General features: G+C 31.0%; 1 protein-coding gene and 1 long non-coding RNA gene across 2 annotated transcripts; both read left to right on the top strand.

Moving 5' to 3' along the window:
* Positions 1–1,206: 1,206 nt before the first annotated feature.
* On the top strand, positions 1,207–10,584 carry LOC121867669 (myosin-M heavy chain-like). The gene is made up of 3 exons (XM_042367687.1): positions 1,207–1,367; positions 5,606–5,757; positions 8,412–10,584. The coding sequence occupies exon 3, from the start codon at positions 8,434–8,436 to the stop codon at positions 10,582–10,584; it is 2,151 nt and encodes a 716-aa protein (XP_042223621.1). The 5' UTR covers positions 1,207–1,367; positions 5,606–5,757; positions 8,412–8,433.
* Positions 10,585–12,050: 1,466 nt separating this feature from the next.
* Positions 12,051–12,571, top strand: LOC121867805. The gene is made up of 2 exons (XR_006089248.1): positions 12,051–12,081; positions 12,390–12,571. It is a non-coding gene; the product is annotated as an uncharacterized LOC121867805 (long non-coding RNA).
* The last annotated feature ends 330 nt before the right edge of the window (positions 12,572–12,901 follow it).

Raw genomic sequence — 12,901 nt, 5'->3', positions numbered from 1 at the left:
CAACCATCATCCTCACCACAACCAAAACATCCATCATCATCATCACTACAATTACCACCATCATCATCAGCAGCAGTACCAACACCACCACCACTACCATCATCATCATTATCCTCATTATTAAAACCAAAACTACCAAGACCACTATCACAATTACCGCATGTCAAATTATCTATACGTAAGGCTGCAAGATTACAAACTAAGAGTTTAGGGATTTGTATAGAAAGTACAAGTGGTAATTATGTAGCTTGTAAATGTAAATCTATTCCATGTAGAGACAAACGATGTACATGTTTTAAAAGAAATAAAAAATGTAACAATATGTGTTCATGGTAAAAATGGATGTAAAAATAATTATTGTTTTAATGTTGCTATTTTATATATATTTAATATTTAAACTATGAAGTTTTTCTTAAATTCAACTCTTTCAAGTTTTCCCATTTTCCCTTAGCTTACAAATATTCGAAACTGGACTACACAAAACTTTTGTGGATTAGTGAAGAAATGTGTCGAGATTTCTCTACAACTACTACATTGTTGGAAGTAAAATTAAGCTTGAATCTCTTAAATTTTAATTTAGTATCCAAAAACCTGGATAAGAAATTTATTCTCTGAAAAATCTAAAAGAGATTTTTCCATATATAAAATATATTTGATGCAGGATATGACTTATCACTGAGGGAGGCAACCTCTGAATCTTTTAAATACCAGAAAACCTGGATAAGAAATATTTTTCTCATATATAAAATATATTTTGATGTAGCTGTGTGAAGAAATGTGACATTTCTCTACTACATATAAAATATATTTGATACAGGATATGACTCATCACTGAGGGAGGCAGCTGTGTGTGAAGAAATTGTAGGTTATGTATCTAAGCTACTGTTTGTAAGAAACTCCTGGGGATGTCCTAATTTAAAAGTAACTCTGGAGATTTTTCTTACAAAATATATTTTACAGACATGACATCTTATAGAGAGAGCTGTATTTAAAATAATGATGTCAAGGGTTTTACTAAGTCTTTGTTTATAAGAAACTCCACCCATGGGGATGTCCTGACTAAAAGCAAGTCTCTGATTGGGTATGAAAATATGAAAACTATAACTCCTCCCTCTCTCAGTTCTACCACATTTACTAAAAATTTCTGATTGGGAATAGAAAATGATAGCTCCTCCCTCTATTTCTTTTACTTAAGGTTAGACAGACAAACATTTTCATATCTCCTCTCATTAAGGACTATGATTTTAAGGTGAGAGGAGTTGGACAGTAAGGACTCTGATCTTTCAGTGTGGAAAGGAGTTGGACAGTAAGGACTCTGATCTTTCTGTGTGGAAAGGAGTTGGACAGTAAGGACTCTGATCTTTAAGGTGAGTGGAGTTTTTCTTTAGAATAGAAACAATGGGGAATGATTATTTAGTGGTAGTTGCGATGGGTTAGGGTTATTTGTGTAAAAATTATCCTTTAAATTTGTGCTTTTAAGCCTTTTTACATTTATGGGTGTTAATGGTTAACTACGATATCGGAACATATGTCTTAACCTTATTACCAAGGCAATGAGTGAGTGATATTCAGATGTGTGTGTTTAAACAGTATTAAAAAAAATTGCAGTCCGAAAGTACTTTGGTAGTTTAACAAACATTAGAGAAAGGTGAAGTGAAGTGAGGGGTGTACTAGTTTCCCTCACAGGTGGTGGTGTTATGAGGGACTTGACATGGTGTAGTAATTCTCTCACAGATGGTGTTATGAAGGGTTTGATGTGATGTAATAATTCCCTCAGATGGTGTTGAGAAACCCTGTAAACGTCATTTTAAAGGAGTGTGGGGGAGGGTAAAGAGTGTGTGAGAGAATTTCATGGTGAGTCAATTGGGTAAAGGAAGAGAATATTATATGCACGTGTAGAGTTTACAGAGGTTAGGGGTAAACTGGCAAAGGTCAGTAGTGTTGGAGGATATAAAAGGTTGAAGGTGAGCACAGTCATGGCGTGACCACACAAGGGACAGACGTGCCCATATAGGTGCTCTTTACTTCCAGCTTCGCCACAAAGGTCTCCTCAAGCTGGCAAATTTTACCAGCATGGGGGTCGACCCCAGTTTGTGCCCTTTCGGGTGCCCAATAAACTAGCCCCCTCATGGGCAATTTGTAATCAATCTGTTGGTATAATATCTGAGGGGGAACCTTGGGAATTCCGTAATAAATGCTACTGAACATAGGGTTTTACTGTGTCTTGTCTGTCATCTGTCGTCTTGAGTCGCAAGATATCTCTGCTGCAGAATTCTGCCTGCAAAGAAATTGACAAAGCCTAGTCACTTTCGGTTCAATTGCTTATCACATTGGCAAGCAAAAGAAGCCACATACGATTGGAGACCTTCGTAAAGCTATGGTCGAGTTGGTTTGTTGCTTGGAGCAGAGGAAAAAAATTGCAGCAGTGCCTTCGTAATTAATTCAGCATGTAACTGGATGAAGCTACTGAACTACTTAGAAATTGGAGTCAAAGACTTTGCCAGCAATTCTGAAAGAAAGTCTGTGTACTGGTGTGAAAATAATCCGTCCGGAGCCAGGGCTGTGAACATCGCGTTTTCACAGAATATAAAGTTCTTCAGTAGTATGGCGTAAATTTATTTACTTTTCATTAAATTTAAAATAATAATGCCCCAAAAGAGTGAACATAAAAATTTTGAAGGGGGAAATGGATGTAATTTTGTATATAGGTTTTTTTCTAATATATATATAGATATAGAACTCACTTTTTCATTAATATGAGATTTCGTATAATACTTAATAACATATTTTTCCCCAGAGAGTATATCATTGAATTATCATCAACATTAATATTTTGTTTATTAACTATTTTTTGAACATTTTTCCAACCCAACCATTTTAGTGAAATATTCTTCCTGGTACAATAAGGTACAACATATATGGGTGTTATTAATAGATGAATTATTCCAGCTATAGCAATACAGTGTATCCAATAGCTAAATTTATCAAATTTAGTATTGTTATACCTTTTGTTTTTACAAGAAAAAGAATTAAAACATGGGCGAATTTTCGAATAACTTTTAATAAATCTTTGTAAAGATGAAAAAGGAATATCCCATAATTGATTAGATTTAACCTGTAAGAAATTAAATCCTTTCCTTTTTTTTATAAGGAATGACCCATTTATTGGGCGTATCAGTAAAAAAGGAAATCATTACCATCCTATATTTAGTATTAATTTTATTTACTAATACTAACCCAGGTACATTATTTATTTTACAAAATGACTTTTTAAATAAAATTGAGCCGGCATGAATTTTACAACAATAGAGTAAAAATTTATCAATGATAATTCCAGTATTATTGAAAAGATGTTTTTTTTACAGTATTATGATTATTAATTATTTTGAAATTATCTAATTCATTCCACCCTGTTAAGGGGAAAATTTCATTTATGTAATCCATCTTTTATTATATGATAAAAAAATAAAATAATGATTTGGACTTATCCTTCAGATTATAATCCAGATACAACAATTTCTACTACAACTACAACAATCTCTATCACCACTAGCCCTACTACTTCTATCACCACTACCCCTACTACTTCTATCACCACTACCCCTACTACTTCTATCACCACTACCCCTACTACTTCTATCACCACTACCCCTACTACTTCTATCACCACTACCCCTACTACTTCTATCACCACTACCCCTACCTCTATAATCACTACTATCACCAGTACATCATCTTCTTCCCCTACCTCTATCACCCCTATCTCTACTATGAATAGTCTACCATTAAGTATTTACAATAAACCGGAATAAAACAAAGCAATCAATTTGAAATTAGATGAATATGATTTTCAAAATATATTATTCCCAAATACCATAAAGTATTTAGAATTAGAAAAATATTCACCTATGTTAATTGTAATTGATTTACATTCATTATGTTTATGTGATGATAATTTTTTTTTACAAATAAATTCCACCGATAATGTAGGTAAAGTATATACTAGACCTTTTATGCAAGATCTTTTAATTTATTTAAAAAGGTGAATAAACACAATATTCTCATTTTAAGGACATCATTAAAAAAATGTCAAATTTATAAAATTTTAATATTGTTAAATATATCCCAATATTTTACATTTATCCTATCGATGTCAGATTGTGTTATATCTAATACATTATATAATGTAAACAAATCCTATACTTATTTAATTAAAAAATTTCCCATCTATAAGGGAATGAGATCTATTGTACTGTCTAATCAAGCAGTAAGAGACACGCCTTCACCAGAAGAGATAAAACAAAATCAATTATTAAGTAATACCATTACCCTTTGTAATAGGAATCATTTTGATTTTATAGTATCTATTAAACCATACCGTATTCGAGATGATATTATTCATAAGAATAAAATGATTCATTTTGTTCCATTATCAAATATAATAAAAAAATAAATAAAAATTTGAAATTACGATCTTTAACATGGTTGTATATAACAGATTGAATTTCTTTATATCATATACTATAATTATTATATTCTTCATACTTCAATCATTAGCAAATATATATCATAAATGAATTCATCTTCAATTCATGAAGAAACAATCCATCCACATATACACCATTTTTATCAAAAAGTACCTATTGATGGTGAAATACTTATATATAAAAAAAATAACTGATAACAATTTAACTGTAGACCTCAAATTTAATAAAAAAAATATGCTATTTTTCGATAGAAATGGCGTAATTTATCATTTTTTTGGAAATGAAAATCCTTCTTTAAACATATTAATAAAAACACTATACCCCTATCATTAACACCTCACAAATTTAAAACACTTTTTAACACCTCAAAAATTTAAAGCACATATAAAATGTATCATTTTTACACAAATAGCCCTAACCCACCACAACTAGTGAGGATTTCAATCATGGCTTGGGTTACTTGGCAGATATTTTTGGCAATATGAATGAGGTGATTCTTGCGATTCAAGACGACAGATGACAGACAGAAAGACAGACAGGCGCAGACAGTAAAACCCTATTTTCAATAGCATTTATTACGGAATTCTCAAGGTTCCCCCTCAGATATTATACCAAGAGATTGATTACAGATTGCCCATGAGGGGGCTAGTTTATTGGGCACCCGAAAGGGCGTAAAGGTCTACTGGGGTCTGACTCTTAAAGGTGTTGGATTCAGTATGACCAGGCGAGTTGGTAATGGCATCATCAGTATAAGAGATGTCTGCGTCTGCGTCTATGAGAGAGCCTCTTATGTAACGTTTTTATGTCGTCAACCCCCCCATGCTGGTAAAACTTGCCCGCCGAGGAGACCTTTGGGACGGAGCTGGAAGTAAAGAGCACCTATATGGGCACGTCTGTCCCTTGTGTGGTCACGCCATGACTGTGCTCACCTTCAACCTTTTATATCCTCCAACACTACTGACCTTTGCCAGTTTACCCCTAACCTCTGTAGACTCTACACGTGCATGTAACATTCTATCAAAGTCGAAATCGATTGGATGACAAAGATGAGATGCGTATTATCTTATTCAAGCCAACAACAACAACCTTTAAAATGAACTTATATTTTCTTCCTTCAGTTACTCTTTCATCCAGCTGATAAATACGAGAGACACCGTACTTTTTTTAATCCAAGTACGAAGCAAAGAAGAAGGAAAACTTGGATGAAATGGATAGAGAAGTGGAGAAAAGTGAAGAAAAAATACAAACTTAAATGATATCACAAAATAAGGTTGGTAATTGGTTATTCATTGTGTGCGTTGACAAGCCTACCCTTGTCTGGTAACGTGACAAAGATGAGATGCGGTGTTACCTTTGTATAATTTTTTATCAAACATTATTTTCTTCCTTCAGTTACTCTTTCATTCAGCTGATAAATACAAGACAGAGACGGTACTTTTAGGAATCAAAGTAAGAAGCGAAGAAAGATACAAAAATATCACAAAATAAGGTTGGTAATTAGTTATATATTACCACCAATACTAATAGCACTATCAATTACATCTGAATTCATTGTTTCATTTAATATATTAGTTTCTAAAAAATTATCAAGTTGTACAATTGTTTTATTTAAAACATTTGTCTGATCTTGTAGCCATTTTTCATATTCGGAAATATTTTTAAGCCTCTCTCTTTGTTGCGAAGCTAACAGTTCTTCATTAACATTATGATGTTGTTGAAGATAGCTTAATTCATTAATATATAAATTAATGTTATTTTTATAATAGTCATGTAATGATGTTAAAACATTTTCAGTGTCTTTTCTGTTTGAAATAATTAAATTTTCATATTCATATTTTAAATTATTTATTTCTAATTCAAATTGTTCAGAGAAATTTCTAGATTTGTGTTTGTAGTTGTTTATAGATGTGCATAATTTATGAATAACTTGTAACATACGATATAAATCATTCATATCATATAGATTAGAATTTCTTATATATAATATTATTTTTTCAATCATTCCACTGCTAATTCATAATTATTAGTCTCTTCATTAATTTCTTTAATAAAATTTAACAATTCATACAATAGAGGATATAAATGTTCATGATAGTTAAAATTTGTTAAAGACGTTTTTATGAATTCAGTAAATGCATTAAAATCTTTAAGATTATTAATAAATTCAGTATTAATATTTTTTTTATTATTATCATCTACACACACTAATAATGAATATAGATTCGTTTGTAGCAATGTATTTATTTGTAAATTCTTATTTGATAAAACATTATTGGCTTTTAAAATATTAAATACCACTAATTCTAATTGAGCATAATTATTTAAAGCAGCTTCATAATTTTTATTTTTTAAGTTTCCATTGATATTAAATAAAAAGTTCGTCATTTTTATATATAAAATTTGACTAGTGTTATAAGTGAGTATATTTTTATTATCTTATATCATTTAAAGTTTTAATGGGTAAAAATGTACGACCAAACAGAGAAGGGGGAATATAATTTATTATTTGATTTATAAATTCTTTATTCGAATGCCTCATATGTTCTGTAGGTGATATTCCTTTTTGAATTAATAATTTTAAATGAATCATAGCATGAATTATTATAATACTAAGATTAAGTTGATAGATACCAACTTTATGATATAAATTAGTAAAATTAGTAGTTATTGTGGTGGTGGTATCTTCTTCAGTATTATATAGTATGCGATTCGATCCTAATATATTACACCTCTTATCTAATAAATTATTATTATCATCTAAAGTAATACTATAAGTGTCTAATCCACTAATAATAGATATTTGATTGTCTAATGATGAAAATGTATCAGATATAACAGTATTATTGGGTGTTAGTTCTGTTGAAAAGTATAATATGTATATATTATTATTATACAGGTATACATTGATAAATTCTAAATCATTTTCATGTAAACGTTTCCCATTACTTTTCCTATCACCCTCTAAGGCTAACTTTATTAATTTAGAATTTATTTGAGATTTGGATATAGGGTTATCTATGTCGATAAAAATAAACTGTTGTTTCTTATGAATTTCTTTAAAGAAATTATTAAAAATGAATTTATCGATATCCCAAAATAATTGTTCAACTAATATCTCATTGTGTGAAGCTAGATAATTCATATAACTAATAAAATTTTCATAAACTACATTCATTGTAAATTTTGAACTTTCCTCTGTATAGATCACAGCTGCAATAGGTGTTACAGTAAAAATATTATCCTTTCCCAAACATTGTTCAAGTCGTTTCACTCTAAATTCTAAAGACTGCAATATTGTTAATTGATTTTAATCGAAATCTTCGATATAATTTGTATTTAACTCTTTCATCAAATGGAGTATCACGATCTAAAGTGTATGTTCCCTCTCACGAAGGAGACCTCCAGCAGTTTGAATTACATCATTTATATTTGAAGTATTGAAAGACGACGACAACAACGTATTTCCTTCGCCTTCTACCTTAAATCTTTTAATTGTTGGTTTATTTGTTTTAAAATTATTAATAATTGAAGAACTTTCTTCTTTTTCTTCATCGTGAAATGAAACTATTTATTTTCATTTAGTGGTTTTGTCATTTTTATAGTAGAATTTTTTTAATATTAAACATTATTATAACAAAACCACTAAATAAAAAGTCGTTGCCGTCATTGATATACACATATATTCTATTGTATGATTCTCAATATACACATATAATCTACTGTATAATTCTCAATACATATCTATTCTACTGTATGATTATCAATACATCCATATATTCTACACATAGTAGACTATATTTATGTTGAGGAATCATACAGTAGATTGTATCTGTTTTATTGAGAATCATACAGCTATAAAATTCGTTTATGTATATAATATGTCTTGTCTTTTATTATTTTAAATCCTTTCTCTTCTATTTATAGATCAGTGGAGAAATCAACAAACATGGGATCTTCTTTGACTTTCATCAATTTAGCTTCATTTTTGACCTACGCTTCAATATATAATCGCAAACAGTCATTCACTTTGATTAATCGTATATCTAATTGTCCCCGTCAAGGCTATATAGACAGTTTGTCTGAACGGGGGTTCTACTTCGACTGGATGCGCAAAGGAACTAGACAGCATAGATTTAGTATTGTTTGTTATCACTGTCGTCAAAGATGGATATGTAACAATACAAATACAGAACTATGGGAAACGAATGAGTTTCAGGAAATTGACGAGCACCAATGTAACAAGAAATTATTAATAGATGATGAAACTACAAAACTAATTATTGCAATAATCATGTATTATTGCAAAATTAATACAAGATACTTGAAAAAATTTCATGGAGAACTAACAAAAATGAAAATAATGCAAAATCGCTTAGATTCCTTTATAAGTCACTCCTGTTTTATACGGAAAGAGAATTATACCAGATATAACCGCACCTTTTATTTGTATAATACTCTTGAGGATTACCCCCCTACATTTAGATGTACATGCTGCTACTTTAATTTACCATTACCATATTTAGAATCAGCCGGCGATGATATTATAGATATTCATAATGAATATTTAGAAGAACAAAAAAATGAAATGGAACTCCCGGCAGATTTTTCATTAGAAATTTATATTAATAAAATAATTCAAAATAATTTCATACAACATAACACAAACACTAATAATTGGAAATTTATGATGGACAAAATCTACCACACTGGTAATATATATTTAACTAAAGAGGAATTTTTAGATGATATTGTAATACACAATAAAATTGAAAATGAGAGAGAAAAGGATAAAGAAGAAGAAGAGGAGGAGGAGGAGGAGGAGGAGGAGGAATATGAATCTGAAACGGAAAGAGAAGTAAATTTCCTTGTTGAAAATTTGAACCCGTCACAAATTGTATTACCTACAATGGATATTCAGCGGAAAAATGTTAAAAAAATTCGGATGAACACAGAATCAGATGAGCCCAATTCCCCGGTAGAGAAAACTCCTCCTCATCCTCCTCCTCATCCCCCTCCTCCTTCTTCTTCCCCAAACCTTTTTCCACAAGTTCTTACTGATACTACTACTTTGGATATTGATACTGATAATCTTATTACTGGTATTGCTACTAATAATAATATTACTGATATTGCTACTGATAATATTATTAGTGGTACTGCTAATGTTATTACTGATACACCTGTATCTTCATATCCTGATTGTTTGTTTCTTCCTAATCTCTCTTCACCCTTTCCTTCTACCTCTACCACTATATCTCCTAAATCTCCTAAAAGAAAAATTATAATACAAGTAACACAAAATGATAAAAGAAAAAAAAATAATAATTATGACCAAGAAATGTTAGAGGAATTTCCTAAAAAATTAAAAGAAGAAATGAAAGAAGAAAGACTATCAATTCAACAACTTTCACCAACAATCCAAAAAGCTTCACCATTTACACCAATTGAACAACCTTCACCAATTACACAAATTCAACAACCATCATCATCAATGTCAATCCAACAACCTAAACCAATTACACAAATGTCAAGTCAATTACCTTTGCCACCAGCCTCAGTTCAACCACCATTGGCTTCGACAGTTGTTGGACAACCATCGACGGTTGTTGAACGGCCGTCGACGGTTGTTGGGCAACTATCGATAGTTGTTGGGCAACTATCGACGGTTGTTGGGGAACTATCGACGGTTGTTGAACGGCCGTCGACGGTTGTTGGGCAACTATCGACAGTTGTTGGGCAACTATCGACGGTTGTTGGGGAACTATCGACGGTTGTTGAACGGCCGTCGACGGTTGTTGGGCTACCATCGACAGTTGTTGAACAACCATCTACGGTTGTTGAACAATCGTCGACTGTTGTCGAACAACCATCTACGGTTGTTGAACAATCGTCGACAGTTGTTGAACAACCATCTACGGTTGTTGAACAATCGTCGACAGTTGTTGAACAACCATCTACGGTTGTTGAACAATCGTCGACTGCTGTCGAACAACCATCTACGGTTGTTGAACAATCGTCGATGGTGCTGTTGAACAACCATCTACGGCTGTTGGAACAATCGTCGACAGTTGTTGAACAACCATCTACGGGTTGTTGAACAATCGTCGATGTTGTTGAAAGCCGTCGATGGCTGTTAAAACGGCTGTCGGTAGTTTTTGAATAACCGTCCAAAGTTAAAGTTGATAGCCGCCGATGGTTGTTCAACAACAGTCGACGGCCGTTCAACAACTGCCGCCGCTGTTTTCCGTAATAATAAAAGGGTGAAATACCTGACTTGATTGAGGATTATAACTTGTTTATAATATATTTGATAGGTTAATTTTTCAGTTTCCTTTAGCTCTTAATCCTATATGATATGTATAAAGAATTAGTTTATAAATGTTGTCTCTATTAATACGGCTAAGTTATTCCAAATGTGAATAAGAGTCTGAAAATTATTAGGAAGATCATTAGAGAATTGGTTTATTACTTCTAAGACTACCACATAACTTTGGTAGAGCTAATTCTACACCTAGAATAGGACCAATTAAATATTTATTTAGTGTTCGTATATTTGTTTTTCTTGTCTGAAATTTAATCTTACCATCTTGATTGAGGTATGTGTTGTAGTCTTCAACTATTACTGTAGTTAATAAGGCCTTCCTTCCTATTTTATCAACTTTGAATCGTCCAAATTTTCTTATAATACTTTCATAGTTTATTAGACTAACCTGTTTAAGCATGCGAGTTCCACTATGACCAACAATTGTTCTTTTGGTACAATGATTTATATATGGTTTATTATATTCATTTTGGAGACGATCTATATCATTTTCATTAAAAATATTTTTTAATTCTTGAATAAATGTATTTTCCATTAATACATATATAATTTTATTTTTATTATATAAAATTATTTATTTGTGAATAATAATGAAGTTTTATATTTTCATTTCTATTCCTATATTAAAAATATAGAATAACAAAATGTACTTTAAATATAATAAAAAAGATTATGAAGATGAAGTAAGTGAAGATGATGATGGTGATCAAGATGGTGATAATAAAGATGATAGTAGTGGAGGAGACGATATAGAAAAGGTAGATTCTATCAAAGAAGGTATAGAAGTAATAGATTCTAGTAGTAAAGAAGATGGTATAGAAGTAATAGATTCTAGTAGTAAAGAAGAAGGTATAGAAGTAATAGATTCTAGTAGTAAAGAAGATGGTATAGAAGTAATAGATTCTAGTAGTAAAGAAGATGGTATAGAAGTAATAGATTCTAGTAGTAAAGAAGATGGTATAGAAGAATAGATTCTAGTAAAGAAGATGGTATAGAAGTAATAGATCTAGTAGTAAAGAAGATGGTTAGAAGTAATAGATTCTAGTAGTAAAGAAGATGGTATAGAATAATAGATTCTAGTAGAGTAAAGAAGATGGTATAGAAGTAATAGATTCTAGTAGTAAGAGATGGTATAGAAGAATAGATTCTAGTAGAGAAGATGGTATAGAAGAATAGATTCTAGTAGTAAAAGAAGATGGTATAGAAGAATAGATTCTATAGTAAAGAAGATGGTATAAGTAATAGATTCTAGTAGTAAAGAAGATGGTATAGGTAATAGATTCTAGTAGTAAAGAAGATGGTATAGAAGTAATAGATTCTAGTAGTAAAGAAGATGGTATAGAAGTAATAGATTCTAGTAGTAAAGAAGATGGTATAGAAGTAATAGATTTAGTAGTAAAGAAGATGGTATAGAAGAATAGATTCTAGTAGTAAAGAAGATGGTATAGAAGTATAGATCTAGTAGTAAAGAAGATAGTATAGAAGTAATAGATTCTAGGAAGAAGATGAAGATAATAATAGATTCTAGTAGTAAAGAAGATGGTATAGGTAATAGATTCTAAGTAAAGAAGATGGTATAGAAGTAATAGATTCTAGTAGTAAAGAAGATGGTATAGAAGTAATAGATTCTAGTAGTAAAGAAGATGGTATAGAAGTAATAGATTCTAGTAGTAAAGAAGATGGTATAGAAGTAATAGATTCTAGTAGTAAAGAAGATGGTATAGAAGTAATAGATTCTAGTAGTAAAGAAGATGGTATAGAAGTAATAGATTCTAGTAGTAAAGAAGATGGTATAGAAGTAATAGATTCTAGTAGTAAAGAAGATAGTAGTAATATAGCAATAAAAACAGAAGATTCTAGTAGTAGAGAAGATGATGTCGGTGTCAATAATGATGTAAGAATAATAAGCAGAAAAAAGAGATTTGTATCAGGAGGAGGAGAAAGACGTAATGATGAAAATGGTAGCAATAATGATGACGGAGAAGATATTAGCAATAATAATGAAGGAATAAGAAGCAGAACTGTATCAGTAGAGGGAGGAGGAGGAGGAGGAGGAAGAAGTGGTGGTGGTGAAAGTGGTGATGATATTTCT

The sequence above is a fragment of the Homarus americanus genome, unplaced genomic scaffold, assembly GCF_018991925.1.
Source record: "Homarus americanus isolate GMGI-L3 unplaced genomic scaffold, GMGI_Hamer_2.0 scaffold46583, whole genome shotgun sequence".
Classification (NCBI taxonomy): domain Eukaryota; kingdom Metazoa; phylum Arthropoda; class Malacostraca; order Decapoda; family Nephropidae; genus Homarus; species Homarus americanus.
The sequence above is the reverse complement of the archived record's forward strand: the minus strand, read 5'-3'. Positions and strand labels throughout refer to the sequence as shown.

Excerpts from the sequence above, each read along its gene's own strand:
- LOC121867669 (XM_042367687.1), top strand. The coding sequence starts at position 8,434 with ATGGGATCTTCTTTGACTTTCATCAATTTAGCTTCATTTTTGACCTAC.